The sequence below is a fragment of the Paroedura picta genome, chromosome 3 (genome assembly GCF_049243985.1).
Source record: "Paroedura picta isolate Pp20150507F chromosome 3, Ppicta_v3.0, whole genome shotgun sequence".
In the NCBI taxonomy this organism is placed as follows: Eukaryota; Metazoa; Chordata; class Lepidosauria; order Squamata; family Gekkonidae; genus Paroedura; species Paroedura picta.
Window position 1 is genome coordinate 3840437 of NC_135371.1, and position 18414 is coordinate 3858850.

At 48.0% G+C, this 18414-nt stretch overlaps 1 protein-coding gene across 2 annotated transcripts in view; it reads left to right on the forward strand.

The window, feature by feature from the left end:
* The window catches only part of LOC143833914 (uncharacterized), a 22976-nt gene continuing 4562 nt past the window's right edge, over positions 1 to 18414 (forward strand). Inside the window, exons 1-7 of one of the 2 annotated variants that reach the window (XM_077330222.1) lie at positions 10889 to 11003; positions 13031 to 13525; positions 15076 to 15576; positions 15830 to 15944; positions 16832 to 16902; positions 17109 to 17235; positions 18273 to 18395. In XM_077330222.1, the coding sequence (XP_077186337.1) occupies positions 10965 to 11003; positions 13031 to 13525; positions 15076 to 15576; positions 15830 to 15944; positions 16832 to 16902; positions 17109 to 17235; positions 18273 to 18395 (1471 nt within the window). In that variant the 5' untranslated portion in view covers positions 10889 to 10964. Of the gene's footprint in view, positions 780 to 977; positions 1413 to 1632; positions 1760 to 2996; positions 3102 to 3583; positions 5925 to 10888; positions 11004 to 13030; positions 13526 to 15075; positions 15577 to 15829; positions 15945 to 16831; positions 16903 to 17108; positions 17236 to 18272; positions 18396 to 18414 lie in introns of those variants that run through there. The other variant, XM_077330223.1, reaches the window with a different exon arrangement.

An 18414-nucleotide genomic window follows, 5' to 3' on the forward strand; every position in this document is an offset into this window, starting at 1 on the left:
CTATGTAAGTGGGGCTTGGAGGTGATGGGGAATAATATATATATATTAATGAGTTAACTGGAGTTCTTCTGCTGGTCATTTTAATTCGGTGGGAGTAGGGGCATGCGTTCCGCTGGCCCCAGGAGGCGCATAGTGCCCACCTTGGGAACCCCTGGTCTATTGCTTTGTTTTTTGTTTTTATCTAAACTGTCGTTTACCACCCCAAGACAGCAAGGTCCAAGAGGGGTGGTATAAAAATCACTAAGTAAATTACAGCCACATCGCCCCTGCAGAATAGCCAGTCCTCTTCCCTACCAATGAGGTTCAGGTCAGGAGGACTTAGCCAGGGCACCCTTCGGCCAGGCGAGGGACATGCAGACCCCACCCCCAGAGGACGACGCAGCAGGGGGGAAACACAAGAACATGTACCTGCCACCCCCTACCCCACATTCTTCACTGGGTAAAGGCTTTGGGTCCTGCTAAGGCTGATGCCAGCGAAAACTCAAAGCTGCTTTGGGAAACCAGGAGGCCCAGACAGGAGTCTCAGGTGTGATCATATGAGATGAGCCATTCACACCGATTGCCTGGCCTGCATACCTGCCGCCTCCCTGGGTGTCTGTTTCTTTCCCCTCCAGCCTTTTATCCCACCTGCCCTTGGCCTGACCCGGAAAACCCTGACGACCCCCCCCCCCTCCGTCCCCTGCTCTGAGGTGCTGGAGAGGGTTCTTGCCCAACGCTTTGGGCCAGCTGAAGAGATGTCAACCACAGCTAAGACCAGTCATTATGGTCTACTCACTGCGGTAATTACTGTAGCATGATACCATTGATCCTGATCCGCTAACCACAACAAGGATGCCCCTTCTGATCCAGCAGGCCCATCCTGGGTGTGTCTTGAAGGGGTCAGTGATGTAGCTCCATTGTCTTTAGGTTTCTTTCTGCCGCACGTGTGTGTTCCTACCCCCCTCTTCATAGCAAGTAAGTAAAGTATCTTTTTGCAGTTGGACGTGACCCAACAGGAGGGAAATGAAATGGAAGAGCAGGACTCCAAAGGACCAGGAACTAGCAAGAGGTCCAGGAAAGACCACCATCTCATCCAGAATAGTGTGGAATTCTGGGGAAGATCAGTACCAGAAATCCTGCATCAGGACACTAGGATCTCTGAGGAACACCACCAGCACTTCCAGCAATTCTGCCACAGTGAGACCGACCGGCTCCGAGAGGTTTCCATCCAGCTCCATGGACTTTGCAACCGCTGGCTGGAGCCAGAGAGACACACCAAGAAGCGGGTCCAGAACTTGGTGATCCTGGAGCAATTCCAGGCTGTTCTGCCGCTGGAAATTGAGAAGAATGCCCTTTCTTCTAGTCTCACAAGCAGTGAAGAGACGGTGTTGAGTTGTCGTCGTTGTAGAGGAGTGGAAATCGCAGCAGTCGAGGTAGGGGAGATGGACAGGGGACAGTCCGAGTCCCCTCTCCTTCCTCAGGAGGGCTGCAGTTCTTCCTGAGGTGTCTGAGCTAGAGAGGCTCTGAGCGCCCTTCCCTGTACCCCTGCCAAGCTCTACGTCCTGCAGCCTCCCAGAAGGCCCCTTCCCCAGTGCAGTCGCAGTCTCGCGTGGCACAATCCCTGATGAGAAAATTGTGTTTTTTTTCTTCCAGGGTTGTGTTTCCTTTGAGGAGGTGGCCGTGTACTTCACTGAGGCCGAGTGGGCCCTGCTGGATCCGGGCCAGAGAGCTCTCTACGTGGAAGTCATGCTGGACAACTTTGTGAATGTGGCCTTTCTGGGTAAGGACCTGCCATAGGTGCCATAGGTGCAGATTGCTGCCATTGGGGTGATGCAGGAATCATTAAACAGCAGTATGTCATTGTGAGGCTTGGCCCTATAGGAGATGACCTTTCTCCAAAGTGTGCTCAGCACAGGACACTCACTGGACTCTGGAAGTGCGCATTTGCAGGGGTACTCAACCTGTGGTCCTCCAGATGTTCATGGACTGCAATTCCCATGAGCCCCTGCCAGCATTTAGTCCATGAATATCTGGAGGACCACAGGTTGACTACCCCTGCTCATTTGGACCAGGCTGGCTTTAGGACCATAAGAGGCCTGAAGGGATTTTACCTGGCCTTCTGGCCCATAGAATCGACTGAGGTCCTTAGTGTCTTAAATATTAAAATATTTTATATCGTTGTATGTAAAGGAGCCTACTATGTATTTAAATTTCTATTTTACGTATGCTGTTTTATTTATGCCTGACCACTGATAAAGGCAGCCATGCCGAAACGCGTCTGTAGAAGCATTAGCATGAATGCACACATGGATTTTAATGAGGCTATACCTTAATTCTTTGGTTTTTAATTATAATAAATATTAATATTCAGTTTTATGTTATGTTCTACCCTATAAAGCAGTGGTCCCCAACCGGCGGGCTGCAGCCCGGTGCCGGGCTGCGAAGGCCATGGCGCCGGGCCGCGGCTCCCTCTCCCCGCCCCCCCCTGCAGTAAAAAACTTCCCAGGCCGCAAGCTTGCGGCCCGGGAAGCTTCTTACTGCTGGAGGGGGGGAGAGGGAATCAGGGCCGCGTAGGCGCATTGCGCTTGCGCGGCCCAAATTGCGCATGCACAAAAGTGCCGCACATACACGATTTCGGTCGCACATGGCGCATGTGCGCATGTGCGGCCCAGCATACATGCGCAATGCGCAGGCGTGGGCGCGCATGCACAGCATGCGCGGGCGGGCAGTTGCCCTGCCGGTCCCCAGCCTCAAAAAGGTTGGGGACCATTGCTATAAAGGTTTGAGCGCATTTTCCTTATTTTGACCCTGGGGAGGGGGGGGGTTCTTGACTTGGGTCAGGATATTTTCTCCCTTTTGTTAGAGAAAATTATTTAGAAATGCTCCATTCAGGTATTTATGGAAGTTTGCATGAACCAAAATATTTATTTGATTTATTCCTTAACTTTCTCTTCCGCCCTATCTCGGGTGGAGAGAAACAAAGGCCTTGTGTCACTCACCCTCTCTTTTTCCTGAAGAAGGTAGGAAGAGAAGAGGGACCACACTAGAGGCAGAAGAAGATCTGAAGGATTTGTCAAGAGCATCTCAGCAGAATATTTCCTTCCCCGGTGAGCCAACTGCGGGTGAGTATGCTTTATCACTATGTCAAGAAAAGGGGTAAAGAATTGCCATGGAGTATTTCTGCTTTGCTTCTTAGCAGCTTGTGGCTGAGTGGAATTCTAAAGCCCTCTGAGGAGACCTTTGGGGACCTCGTATCTTGGGGATTCCTGGGCTGAGCTCGGTCATGGCTCTTTTATTGCTTTTGGGCTGAATGCTGGGTATTCAGGGAGATGTGAGGTGTTTACTTAAGAACAGCTTTGGTGGAAGAGTCCAAGGCCCATCAACCCTTCCATATAGTAGACACTTATACATCTCCATGCTTCCCCCAGCACATCCCTTCCAAAAGCCATGGAGATTCTTCACCACCTTTTCCACATTTGTGGAGCGCTGGCCAGAGACAAATGGTGACTTGTGGAGACAAAATGCACACCCATTAATCAAGAGTTCCTGATTGGCTGCCCGGGTTCTTGAGGGAGTTGTGATTGGTCCTTTTTCTGTATCCCAGCAGGAGATTTGAAGGAAACGGTTAGAGAATTTCATGGGTCCTCAGTGGGAAAAGTCAAGGACCAAGGATATACCCGTGACTTCGGGGATCAAGATAAACCACAGAAGCAAGAGGGAAGCCATGAAGAGCAGACAAGGGATAATCCCATTCATTCCCAAGGAGGGCATCTCTGTGAAGTAATTTCCACGGTGAAGGAAACAGACAAATGCTTAGAGTATGGACTGAACTTCTCTGATCAAGCTCCATATAATGGCCATTTGCAAATGCCCCCTGGAAACATCCATAAATGTTTTCAGGGTGGAAAGAGCTTCCTTTGTGGAGAGAAACTCATTAGACACCAAAGAATCCATACAGGAGAGAAAATGGGTAACTGCTCAGAGTGTGGCAGGAGATTCTTGGAGAAAACAAACCTTATCCAACACCAGATAGTTCATTCAGAGAGGAATCCAAATCAGGCCTACTCAGAAGTAGACCCCATTGTATTCAAAGGGTCTTACTCCTGGGATAGTATTCTTCGAGTTGTAGCTTCAGGAGGAAAGCCATCTATCTGCGCAGAGATTGGAAAGAATTATTCTGACGAGAAGGCATATAAATGCTTTCTGTGTGGAAAGTATTTCAAGTACAGATCTGAGCTGCTTTTGCACCAAAGAGCCCACACAGGAAAGAAAACTTTTGAATGCTCAGAATGTGGAAAGAAATTCCATAAGAGTTCTCATCTTCTGCATCATTACAGAACACACACAGGGGAGAAACCATTTGAATGCTCTGAGTGTGGGAAGAAATTCAGTCAGAGTGGCCATCTTCTACTTCATCAGAGAAGCCACAGAGGGGAGAAACCTTTTGAATGCTCAGAGTGTGGAAAGAGATTCAGGCAGAGTGGCCACCTTATAGATCATCACAGAACCCACACAGGGGAGAGACCTTTTGAATGCTCAAAATGTGGAAAGAGTTTCATTCGGAGTGACACACTTCAACAGCATCAAAGAACTCATACAGGGGAGAGGCCTTTTGAATGCTCAGAATGCGGAAAGAATTTCAGCCGGAGTGACACACTTCAACAGCATCAAAGAATCCACATAGGGGAGAGACCTTTTGAATGCTCAGAGTGTGGAAAGAGATTTAGTGTGAATGGCTCTCTTCAAAAGCATCTAAGAACCCACACAGGGGAGAAGCCTTTTGTATGCTCAGAGTGTGGAAAGAGATACAGCCATAGCTGTGAACTTCAAAAGCATCAAAGACTCCACACAGGTGAGAAACCTTATGAATGCTCTGAGTGTGGGAAGAGATTCCGTTTGACTAGCACACTTAAAAAGCATTTAAGAACTCACACTGGTGAGAAACCTTTTGAATGCTTGGAATGTGGAAAGAAATTCAGTCAGTGTGTAGCTCTTCAACAGCATCAAAGAATCCACACAGGTGAGAAACCTTATGGATGCTTAGAGTGTGGAAAGAGATTCAATCAGAGTGGTACACTTAAAAAGCATTTAAGAATCCACACAGGGGAGAAACCATTGGAATGCACAAAGTGTGGTAAGAGGTTCAGTCAGAATGAACATCTTCAACAACACCTAAGAACTCACACAGGGGAGAAACCCTTTGAATGTTCAGAGTGTGGGAAGAGATTCAGTCAAAGTGGGAATCTTCAACAGCATCAAAGAATCCATAGTGGTGAAAAACCTTTTGAATATTTAAAGTGTAGGAAAAAAATCATTCAAAGTGACCATTTTCAAAAGCATCAAAGAAGCCACACGGGGGGAAAACCTTTTGAATGTTCAGAGTGTGGAAAGACATTTGGTAAGAGAGTCACTCTTCAACTGCATCAAAGAACACACACAGGAGAGAAACCATTTGAATGTTCAAAATGTGGAAAGAGATTCAGTCGGAGTGACCATCTTCAACAGCATTTAAGAACTCACACAAAGGAGAAACTTTTTGCATGCTTGGAATGTGGAAAGAAATTCAATCAGAGCTGTAATCTTCAGCGACACCAAAGAACCCATACAGGAGAGAAACCTTTTGAATGTTCAGAGTGTGGAAAGAAATTCACCTGGAGTGGTGCTCTTCAGCAGCACCAAAGAACCCACACAGGGGAGAAACCTTTTGAATGTTCAAAGTGCAGAAAGAGATTCATTCGGAGTGACCATCTTCAAAAACATCAAAGAACCCACACAGGAGAGAAACATTTTGAATGCTCAGTGTGTGGAAACAAATTCAATCAGAGCAACCATCTTCAACAACATGAAAGAATCCACACAGGTGAGAAGCCTTTTGAATGTTCGAAGTGTGGAAAGAGATTCAGTCGGAATGGGACACTTAAAAAACATCAAAGAACTCATACCGTGTAGAAACCTTTTGAATGCTCAAACTGTGGGGGGGGGGAAACTCCATAGGAGTTGCCATCTTCAGCAGCATCTAAGAACCCACAGAGGGAGAAATCTTTTGAATGCTCGGAGAGTATTTCACACTTTCTAGAGAACCACAGAACCTAAAAACAGTTGAAATCTTATAAACTCTTGGAAAGATTTTGCTCTGAACAGAGACCATAGAAATGAAAAAAGAGCTGGAAATGCAGCTGCAGAGCTGACAAAGAAATGGCAGAAAGCTACAAACAGGGACCCCTTTTAGATTATTCTCCAAATTATATTGCTGTGATCCCAACGAGATTACAAAATCACTCTGTTGAATTTGGTCACGGCAGCAGGATGGATATTTCCAAGACACTGTGGGAGTCCAAAGAGATCCTGAAAATGGATGAATGGATAACTAAAACAAAGGGAATCCATTTAAAGGTTTGGCTTACGTCCTACCCAAAGATAGTATCATGATTGTGACGTTTCGCACAATGTAAAGTGCGATATCGACAGGTGTAATCATTAGAAGAATGCCCACTGTTGGGGTTAATTGAAACAATTCATAAGTGAAGAAGGAAAAACCTTGTGAAAACCAATCTGCCCAATTAGTTGCTTATGGTCAATATTTTTAAAAGAACTCGTGTAATCCAATTTAAAAGGTATTAAACTAAAGGACCATAAATTCAAAGTGCATAATATTAAAACCCCCAAATAGTTACAAGATGCAAGCAACTTTGCTACTCTGTGTGCCACGTATTCCCTCCTCTCTGGCCTTTGTCGTAAATCAAGAGTAGATCATGTCTACGGTTCCCAGCAGGGTTCTTAGTCAAGTGATTACTAAAACAAAGGGAATCTATCTAATGATTACGCTTACTTCCTTTCAGAAAAGCCAGAATCGAGATGAGTTCAGGCCCATTTTGTTATGAGGTGTTAATTGTATTAAGGGAGTGTAATCTGGAACGCCAACAGTTTCCCTCTTTTGAGTCGATGCTGCTGGTCAGGCAGTGATAGCCTGTCCACCATTTAGAAGAAGAAGAAGAAGAAGAAGAAGAGTTGGTTCTTATATGCCGCTTTTCCCTACCTGAAGGAGGCTCAAAGCGGCTTACAGTCGCCTTCCCTTCCTCTCCCCACAACAGACACCCTGTGGGGTGGGTGAGGCTGAGACAGTGCTGATATTACTGCTCGGTAAGAACAGTTTTCTCAGTGCCGTGGCGAGCCCAAGGTCACCCAGCTGGTTGCATATGTGGAAGCGCAGAATCGAACCTGGCATGCCAGATTAGAAGTCTGCACTCCTAACCACTACACCAAACTGGTAGCGGCCATACCATCATGTGATGACTGCGTGAAGGCTGTGATGATCCATCTCTCAAACTCGGCTTCCTTCTTGGTTTTGTAGGTATAAATTTCACCCTTTCCATACAATTTCACCCTTTCATTACAATTACCAACCTAACTCTTTTCTAAATCCTGCCTACCAAATATATTGGGGACCTCTTCAGACAGTCCTCCAAGTTCTATCCATAACTCTCCATGCCTAGAGATTTATTCAAGGCGTCAGCTTTCAAGTGCAAGCACTCTTCGTCAGACTGACGAAGAGTGCTTGCACTCGAAAGCTCACACCTTGAATAAATCTTTGTTGGTCTTCAAGGTGCTACTGGACTCTGATTTCATTGTGCTGCTTCAGACCAACACGGCTACCCATTAGAATCTATGCCTATAGTTATTCCCACTGTTTACCCGCGCTTCACTGAATTTCTTCACTTTGACATTAGGAGCACTGAACTAGCAGAAATGACATCATGTCAGCACCCACCATGGACCCTCACAAAATCGTATTAAGGCAAAATCCGTGGAAATAATATGAATTCAAGTGGCGGCATCACCATAGCTTTGAAAAATGTAGTTTGCAAACGTTGCTTGTAAATGTTGGTTATTGTTAAAACAATAATAATAAAACCCACATTAAAAATCCAACCAGGGAGAAATGTTATCAGTGCTCCAGGTGTGGAAAGAGCTTTTTAGCCATGAGTTTTTATTTCAGATATATGTTATTTGTAGCCCACCTTTCTCATGGGGACAGGTGACACACAGGAAGTCCACAAGATAATCAGGACAGGAAATTCTGTAAAAGAATGAAATAGGATTTGGGTTGTAGAAGTATTAATGTGACACGTTGAAGAGTGGGAAAAAATTACATAGCACCGTCCTGCTTACAGTGACTAGCAGTGTCAGCTGTAGACAATAGTATAAACCATGGTCCTTAATCCTTACCCAAGTATCTTTCTGAATTTGTTCCAGTATAGCCCTAATATCTATGTAGCAAGGACCTGAACGATTCCCTTCTTCAGATGGTCAGAGGTTGGAGCAGAAAATGCACGTGGTCAATTTTAGGGCACTGGTTGATTTTGCCCATTTGCGGGGTGGCACCTGGAGGAAGCTCATGGGAATTATAGTCCATGGGCATCTGGAGACCCACAATCTGGCTACCCCTGGCATCAGCAGAAAGGAGGGACCAAGAAGAAGAAGAAGAAGAGTTGGTTCTTACATGCTGCTTTTCTCTACCCGAAGGAGGCTCAAAGCGGCTTATAGTTGTCTTCCCTTTCCTCTCCCCACAACAGACACCCTGTGGGGTGGGTGAGGCTGAGAGAGCTCTGATATTACTGAAGAAGAAGAAGAGTTGGTTCTTACATGCCGCTTTTCTCTACCCGAAGGAGGCTCAAAGCGGCTTATAGTTGCCTTCCCTTTCCCCACAACAGACACCCTGTGAGTGAGGCTGAGAGAGAACCCTGATATCACTGCTCAGTCAGAACAGTTTTATCAGTGCTGTGGAAAACCCAAGGTCACCCAGCTGGCTGCATGTGGGGGAGGAGTGTGGAGTCAAACCTGGCATGCCAGATTAGAAGTCCACACTCCTAACCAATACACCAGATTGGCTCTCAACCACTTTGTGCATCTCTTCCCCTGGACTGAAGGGTCAGGCCACATACTTTTGGAAATGAGGTCTCCAGAATTTAAGACGGTTCTCCAGATGTGGCCCAATGAGACGTACAGTAGGACTAAGCCATCTTGTGATTGTGATGTTATGCCTCTGTTGATACACCCCAAGATCACATTGGCCTTTTTTGCTGCTGCATCACACTTACAGTCCATCAGTACCCCCAAAGTCTGGCTGACATACCCAAGAGTGTGTCCCCATCTGGCATGTGTACTGCTTATTTTTTGTTACCCAGAAACAGAACTCTGCACTTATACTTGTCGAATTGCATCTGATTCGCCTCTGCCCACTTTTCCAACATGTTTAGATATTGTTGACTTTTGCTTCTATCTTCCAGCGCGTTTGCTACTCCTCCCAATTTGGTGCAAATGGCATCTTTTGGAAGTAGAACATATTGTGTGCAGGGGGCGTGGGGGGGGCTAGATTCTGGGGAGGGCCCAGTTTGGTGACAGGAGCACCCCTCTTGATACCTCCCTCCAGTCAGATGAAATGCCTGGAACAACGAACCTCAAGCCGGTTCCCTGTCCACCTAACTGTTGTAGAGGACAGTCCACAGTCCAGGTTACCCATCAGAATTAAATTGGGGAACCCTGTCAAAAGCTTTACTGAAATCCAGGTAGAAGACAATGAGATTCCCACAATCCAGAAAGCTCATAACTCGATCACCAAAGGCAATGAAGCCAAGAAGCCTCGCAGAGTGAGGGTGGGCAGGCCTAGCCTACCTCAAAGGGTTGTTGGAAGGGCAAAATAGGCTTTTGCCTTCATGAGCCCCTAAGGTTGCCAGGTTCCCCCCTGGCCACAGGCAACAGATGGTGGTGAGTAGGGTTCTCAGATCCTGACTGGGGATTTGCAGTGGGAGAGCGTCCCCCCTCCGAAGCAGCCCTGTTCTCCTGGGGAGCTGATCTCTCTGCCCTGGAGATGAGCCCTAATTTCAGCCCTGCCCCCTTCCCCCTGGAGGCTGGCATCCCTACCCTCCCACCATGACAATATCAATCTTTTTTTTTAAATCCATTTAACTTTAAATATTTAATCCTTGTATTCCTGTTTTAGGCAAAGTTGAATTAGATTTTCCCCTCCGGGCGGTAGGGATGTGGACTATCCTCCAAGCCTAGCCGCCGTTTCCTTCTTCCGCGGGTTTTGGGTGGGGGTCCCTGGCACAAGTCCCCCCTCCCAGCCCCACCAAGGAACACGCGGCTGTTCCCAATGCAAAACCAAAACCAAGAAAAGGAACACAACCCAACCTTAACAGGTAGGAACTCGGAAGCTGAGCTGTACAATAGAATAATGTAAAAATGCTGATTATTTACTATAGTGCGCAATTAAAAACAGAATAAAAACTTCATAGAAACTATACAGAACCAACAGCACATAAGACCAAACGCTTTCCACCCTACTGGGTATTCCCAATAAACACACACACCCCCTTCCACCTGGCCCGACTCAGACCCTCGCCCCATCCTTCCCAGGCAGCGATCTCCCTCCTTGGAGGTCCCGCTGCGTTGAATCATGGTCACTGCAGCCCTCCAGATGTCCATGGACTACAATTCCCATGAGCCCCTGCCAGTGTTATCATCTAACTCAGGGGTAGTCAACCTGTGGCCCTCCAGATGTCCATGGACTACAATTCCCATGAGCCCCTGCCAGCAAATGCTGGCAGGGGCTCATGGGAATTGTAGTCCATGGACATCTGGAGGGCCACAGGTTGACTACCCCTGAAAAGAATAACGCAATCGAATAATGCCTCCCCCTACTGAGTTTAGGGGGGGGGCTTCAGCCTCCTTTCCCGGAGGCGGCTGGACAGCCCGGGAGATTCCGGGAGCTCCCCCAGAGTAGACCCATTGCTCAGATCGAGGCGTCGCCGGGGCAGCCCGGCTGAAGGACTGAGGACGCCTTTGGCATTTGTCTGCAGCACCGAGAGGGTTAAGCCCAGAGAGCCGCTTGCTGGAGAGGCCAAGCAAAGAATGGGGGGGGAGGCTCGTTTTTTTTTGGGGGGGAGGCTTCTGAATGGGGGAAGACAGCAGGAAGGGGTGCACAGATGCAACCACAGCCGAATCCCGGGAAGGTCTCCTTGCGAGTAAGGCATGGGGGTGGTGGGGGTGGGATAAGCTTTGGGGTCTTGGAAGGGAGGAAGGCAGGGATCCTTCTCAGCCCTGCTTTTCATAAGGTTGGCAACTCCCAGATGGAATTTCTTTTTTTTGGGGGGGGGGTCTGGAAATGCCCGGTTTGGGGACAGCAGGACCTCAGGTGGAGTCCTGCCCCCTCCCCCCAGGACAGCCCCTTTCCTCCAGGGGACCAGATCTCCGTCAATGGCTGGGCGATTGTCATTGTGGGGGGGGGGGGGGGACTTCAGGCCCCACCTGGAGGTTGGCAACCCGGTTAGGCACGGCTTTCACACCACTATGGAACCGGAGTGTGTTGCCCCGGGCGTGGAGTTTCAGTCCAAGAAAGGTTAAATGTACAAAGCTAAAGTTCAGCTGCTGGTCATTTTCATCCTCAAGCGACCAAAAATCTGGATCTTTTCCAGTTAGATCAGGGGTAGTCAACCTGTGGTCCTCCAGATGTTCATGGACTACAATTCCCATGAGCTCATGGGAATTGTAGTCCATGAACATCTGGAGGACCACAGGTTGACTACCCCTGAGTTAGATGATAAAGAAAGGGCTTGGGGGGAGGGGGGGATAACAGACTCCGGCCTGTGTTGGACTCAACCACAGCTCCTCCAGAGACCCTGAGGCCTTTCCCAACTGGGTGGCCGGGGGTGCCAGCTGGTGTCCGAAGCCTGCCCAGCAGAGGAGAGGAACATTTTGAAAAATGGGTTTTGAAGGTGCAGAGATCCCTCAGCAACCATCACGGTATCCCTTGGTATCAGCCTCCCCATGAGACAAGGCCAGGAGGAAGAAAAGGGACCCAGGCAGACATCTCTGTGAGGATCGTGGTGTGAATGATGTCAACACACCCGGGAGCACCACGTTTTGCAGCTTGGTGTAGTGGTTAAGATCAGCAGCTTCTAGTCTGGAGAGCCAGGTTCGGTTCCCCACTCCTTCACAAGCAGCCAGCGGGGTGACCTTGGGCCAGTCCCAGTTCTCTCAGCTCTACCTCCCTCACAGGCTGCCTGGCGTGGAGACAGAAAGGGAAGGCAATTATAAGCCGCTTTGAGACTCCTTCGGGTAGGGAAAAGTGCGGTACAAAAAATGAGCTCTTCGAAGTGGACGCACAGGGAAATAACAACCCCATCGCCCCTGCCCTGTCACTCCCCAGCCCCCATGTCAGAGGAAGCCATACCACAATGCCAAATTCTCCCTCCTGCACTGGGGTTTGGGTGCGAGGAACAGCATCCTTTTGCCAGGTAAGAGAGGGACAGACACCCCCCCCCTCACAACACGACAGGGAGAAACTCAAGAGCACAGTCACAGGAGGCCTGGGTTCAGGTCCCGCTAAGGGGGATGCCAGCAAGGATACAAAGCTTGCCTTTTTGTATTTAGGAGCCCCAGATGGGATCAAACGCAATGAATCGTTTATGCTGACTGGCCTTTATGATTTTTCTCTGTTGTCTTGTCATTAGTTGCTTTAATGACAAATGTCCTGGCAGAGCTGAGCACAGGTGAAAACCAGCGGAATCTTGAGCCAAATCTCAGCTGAAGACTGTCTGTCTTCCTCTCCTGATCTCAGCTGCTCCTTCTTTACACACACACACATTCCTGCCTCTTCCCTTCAGCTGGGTGTTCACTCTTGCCTAATGCTTCAAGCTGGTTGGAGAGATACAGGGGTTACCAGTCCCTCTTGTCCTTTGGGGACTCCATTTTACCTTAAGAATTAGCCCTTAGGACAGACAGAACCAAAGTCATGGGAGGCTAAGCTTTTAACCTCCTTGAGCCGGACAGACATACTAAACTTTCCCTAAGAACCTGGGAGGCATATTGAAAACAGCTTGGCCTGTAATATGGCAAAATGATATTAAATTGTTCAACAAACCACATTTTTGTTCTGATCCACCAGGGCAGTCCTGAGCGTATGAAGGTTTGCGATGTTCAGTGGTTTCTCCTCATTCTTTTTTTGTTCTCCTTTTGCTACATTGCTGACGGTCTCCCTCTGTCCCCCCAGGGAGAAGCCTCTCTTCATAGCCAAGTGAATGAAGGAATCTTTACACAGACGGAGGTAACCCAAGAGAAGGAGATGGAAGAAGAGGACCCAGGAGAACTTGAGATGGGCCAGACAGCAAGCAAAGGGCCTTGTCCCATCCCAGCTGGGCGTGGTACTGAATTCTGGCAAATAGCAGTGCCAGAGAGGAACACTAAGGTCACCGTAAGCTCAGATGTGCATTGCCGATGCTTCCGGCACTTCCGCTACCAGGAGGCTGATGGGCCCCGAGTGGTTTGCAGCCGGCTCCATCTGCTTTGCAGCCACTGGCTGGAGCCGGAGAGGCACACCAAGCAGCAGATGCTGGACCTGGTGATCCTGGAGCAGTTCCTGGCCCTCCTGCCCCAGGAGATGCAGGGCTGGGTGAGAGGATGCGGGCCGGAGAGCAGCTCCCAGGCGGTGGCCCTGGCTGAAGTTTTCTTCTTGAGTCAGCCAGAGGAGAAAAAACAGTCAGAACAGGTGAGGCGATTTCTTCCAGGCATGTCCAATTCAAGCAACAATAGGTGGCCTTATCCTAAAGGTTTCCTGCCAGACACTTCTCCAAGCATTAATCATCCATTTTAAAAGTATGTTATTAATTTCATCATCACTTCATGTTACATATTATGCTATTTCTGCATACTAACCGCAGCTTCCAATATACTCAATTTCAAAAGAAAAATCTATTTGAGAGCCAGCTTGGTGTAGTGGTTAAAAGTGTTAATCTGGCGAGCCAGCTTTGATGTCCCGCTCCCCCACATGCAGCCAGCTAGGTGGCCTTGGGCTAGTCACAGCACTGATAGAGCTGTTCTGACCGAGCAGTGATATCAGGGCTCTCTCAGCCTCACCCACCCCACAGGGTGTCTGTTGTGGGGAGAGGAAAGGGAAGCCACTTTGAGACTCCTTCGGGTAGAGAAAAGCGGCATCGAAGAACTCTTCTTCTTCTTCTTTTTCCAATTCCTTTTTGTTTTTAACAAGTCCACCACATATGATAAAAGTTTATGTTTATATCATGACATTTCCAACATTTTCTTTTGTAGTTTTTCTCTAATTTCTGGAGTAATGTACATTCTGAAAAAAATATTTTATACCAATTTTCTCTTAACATCTGACTGGCTGTGAACTTAATTTCTTTTTCTCATAACTGTTCCCATTAGTGTATAGGTATTTGCTCTCTAAAATTCTGCATCCATTTAATCATAAGTGTTTTCAGTTCTTCTGTTGGTAACTGAAGTAATAGCTTATATATCCATCGAAACAAATGATTTCTTTGTGTTGTAATCAGCTGTTCAAACTCTATCTTCTCTTTTAAAGCTCCACTTTCCACGTTAATGATTTTATTTAGTCTTGAAACTGATTGGTCACAACACTGGATGTTGATTCTTCCTCTCTAACATCCTGCCAGGACTTGAATTTCCCTTGAACATTTACTACACTGCTGTACGTTAAAAAAACACTTTTATTTCTTATATTCTTAAATAATATGTTCCATTTACTTCTTTGGTATAAAGCCTGTGTGATCAAAATATATTAAAATTGGTTTGCATTTTCTTGAGGGTTGAACAAGCTGCATTCAGGTCTGTATGACTGCGGTAGCATTGCATCCCCGCCTTCTTTATATATTAACATTATATTATATATGCCTCTTGCCATGTTGGAGGTATTGTCTTTGCTTATTTTATATTGTTCATAAAATTTTGTAGTGATATCATAAGGAATTCTTCAAAATATTTGCAATACATTGCTGTCAGTCCATCCCGGCCTGGTGTTCTGAAACACAATTTTATAGAGTCCTGAGAGAGCATTGGTAAATGGAGTAAATCAGCCCCCATGATGGATTTACCTTTCAGTGTGATCTCTCCCATAGGGGAGGTGTGAGGATAGAGGAATAAAATCTCTCTATCTGGGTGTAAATACACCCACAGCGAACTAAGTTTGGAGCTTTTAGGTTCCCTTTTCTCTGGAAGTCTCCATTCTTTTTTATATTCCTTTTGACATGCTGCTAACTCTCTTTCTCTCGGTTCCCCCAGGGAGAAGCCTCTCTTCATAGCCAAGTCAATAAAGGGGTCTTTTCCCAGTCTGAGGTGACCCAAGAAAAGGGGAAGGAGACAGAAGAAGAGGACCCAGGAGGATCTGGGAGGGGCAAGGCAGCAAGCAAAGGGCCCCATCCCATCCAAAATGGGAACAATGTTGAATTCTGGGAAAGAGATTCACCAGAGATCCTGGCTAAAGACACCATAACCTCAGATGTGCACAGCCAATGCTTCCGGCACTTCCGCTACCTGGAGGCCGAGGGGCCCCGAGAGGCTTGCAGCCGGCTCCACGGACTCTGCAACCGCTGGCTGGAGCCGGAGAGGCACACCAAGCAGCAGATCCTGGACCTGGTGATCCTGGAGCAGTTCCTGGCCCTCCTGCCCCGGGAGATGCAGGGCTGGGTGAGAGGATGCGGGCCGGAGAGCAGCTCCCAGGCGGTGGCCCTGGCCGAAGGCTTCCTCCTGAGCCAGGCCGAGGAGAAGAGGCAGGTGGACCAGGTGAGAGGCTGTTCTCCAGGTATGTCCAATTCAAGCAACAATATCTTGCCATATTGTGAAGTTTCCCTGCCAGACATTGGTCCAGGTGTGAATCCTCCAAATGGGAGATTTCACAGCCTCCTCCAACAGCCTCTTCTAGAAAATCTCTTCTCCCTCCAGATGGCTCACCAGGTCTGCTGATAGAAGAATGCAGCACCTGTTGATGGCCATTTCTATTCTTTCTCTTACACCCTCCCTCTTGCTGCCTTTTCAGATGTTGGGAGGATCGGTGAAAATAGAAGCCACAGTCTCTGAGGTGGAATGTCTTACTTCTGAGGAAGGGCAGAGGGCACAGGCTGCGGAGCGTGCCCAAGATGCCCTCTCCTGTGGTAAGGACTCCTCCTGCCTGGGTGCCGGTGAGGCACACTGTGAGTTTGATGGGTCAAGAGTTGGGTCAGGAAAAGAAATAAATACTTCTTCACAGAGCACAGAGTTAATTTGCGGCACTCCACGTCCACTAACTGTGGCGCCTCTAAAAGGAGTTTAGGCAAATGCATGGCCATTCTTCCCAGTCATTTAAAGGTGAGTATCTCACTCTCCTTCCCTCAGAGGACCTCACAGTGGCTCAAAAGACAAAAGGTGTGTGTAAAGAATCGAGCTAACAGCGGGAAGAAGAAAAAAAGGAGAGAAAATTCAGCCTGATGAATAAAGGGGGCCTCCACCTTCTGGGGGAGCAGAGCTCTGAAAACCAATTTTTAGGGCACAAGTAATAATGGAAAAAATTGACATTGGTGCCTGTACTTATAGGACACTGGAGGAGAGGGAGCAGGCTACGGCCCGGCACCCCCAGAGCCTTAAGGAGGGGCTTTGGACTGATGTAGTGTCATATTGATGTTCCCTCTGGATGAAGACCCAGTTCTGAAGTTCCCATGCCAAGAGACACTCTTAAAAGCCATGCATATTCCCCTCAAGTCCCCAGATGTGCTCCAGTCACGTCTGGGTCTGCATGTGATGTCATGCCCTCCCCCCACCCTTTCCATCTCCCCAGGCCAGACACAGGTCTCACAGACGCCTGGAATAGGTTGGCAGAATTTATAATCCCCGAGGCTCATAGGTACCTCATGCTTGTCTTCTGCCTCCCCCAGAATTTAGTAAAACGCATTTTTAAAACTCTGTTGATTGCACACAGGGCAAGGTTTCACACTGGGAAAGGGGGTGTGCAAAGCGGGAAACACACAAGCAAACACCCTTCCTTTGTCCTTTGTCTCGCTAACAGGCAGTACAGAGATGCTGCGGAGCTGTTGCCTTTTCAGAGGTGTGGAAATGGTTGCTGCACCTGCAGTCCAGGTAGGGGAGAGGAGTGGGGGGACAGCCTGGATCCCTTCTTTTTCAAGGGAGCTTTTGCTACTGCAGTATCTGGGAAGAGACCTCTGAACATCATCCCCTTTACATATGTCCAGCCATGCATCCTGCACCCTCTCAGATTACTCCCTTCCCGTGTGCAATCTCTGCCTGGCGTGATCTTTGAAGAGGGACTCTGCTTTTCCTTTCAGGGTCCCTTTTCCTTTGAGGAGGTGTCCGTCTCCTTCACCGAGGCAGAATGGGCCCTGCTGGATCCGGGCCAGAGAGCTCTGCACAGGGAAGTCATGCTGGAGAACTCTGGGAATGTGGCTTTTCTGGGTAAGGATCTTTCAAAGGCGCAAAGCGACGCCATTGGGGTGAGGCGGGAATCAGAATATTGGACACAGTTTTGACGCCTGTCCCAGTACATAGTGGCTCAGTGGCAGAGCCTCATTGTGGCCTGCAGAAAGTCCCAGGCTCAGTCCCCAGCACCTCCTATTTAAAGGATCAGGTCATAGTGTCCTGCATAGTGCAGGGGGTTGGACTAGATGACCCATGAGGTCCCTTCCAACTCTATGATTCTATGATTCTCTCTTTCCAACCTTTATCACACACCCTGGCTCCTGGATGGAATTACAAACATCCACTCTGCCTGTGACCTGGAAGTAATCCTGTGAAGAACCGAGGCCTGGGTCCCCTTGGGCCACTGCTCTTTGTACCTGAGCAGCACCAAGATCAGTGGGTGCACAGCACTTCCTACAGTCAGCAGCAGCAAGAGAAGCTAACTATTCTATCTAATGCATGAAAGCCCTGATATTAGATGGCGTCTCTTTTTGCCGCATGAGTCTTCTTAAGCCTGTATTCACTCTGCAGGAAAATATTAATCGTGACGAAAAAAAGAAAACATCAAGGCATGCAATGAGTATGAACCTAGGATGGCTTCCCTCTGGTCTACACCTGTGTTATGCTTTCCACCTCTGTAGGGTCAGGTGGTCCTAACAGCCCAATCAAGGGTCCTCCAGATGAAATTTTGCAGTGGCCGTTAAACACTCTCCTAATCTCCCCTCCCTCCTGCTTAGAACAACTGGATATAGTTTCTCATGGTTAACAAATGACTCTAGTCTGAAATCTGGCCTTGAAAAAGATAAGAATGTGAGCTGCAGGGGCAGTTTAATCATGCACATCTGCATGAGGGAATGAAGCACTTCATAATCACCATAACCCCGTGGGAAATGAGGGTGCTTTACCACACAGATCCACTTCCCACGATACAAGTTGGGCTTGGCCATGATCCCGTCCTTCAAGAAGAACGTTTACTCTTGAATTCCTTTCATACAAGGATGATCACACTCTTTCTCTTCCTGTCTCTGCGAAAGAAGGCAGAAGTATAAGGGAATCGATGGTGGATACAGACAACGCCCTTAAATCCGAAGAAAGGATGGAGAGTTCCTCAGGAGCATCCCAAGATCATATCTCCTTCCCAAGTGAACTGTCTGAGAGTGAGTATCCATCTTGGTT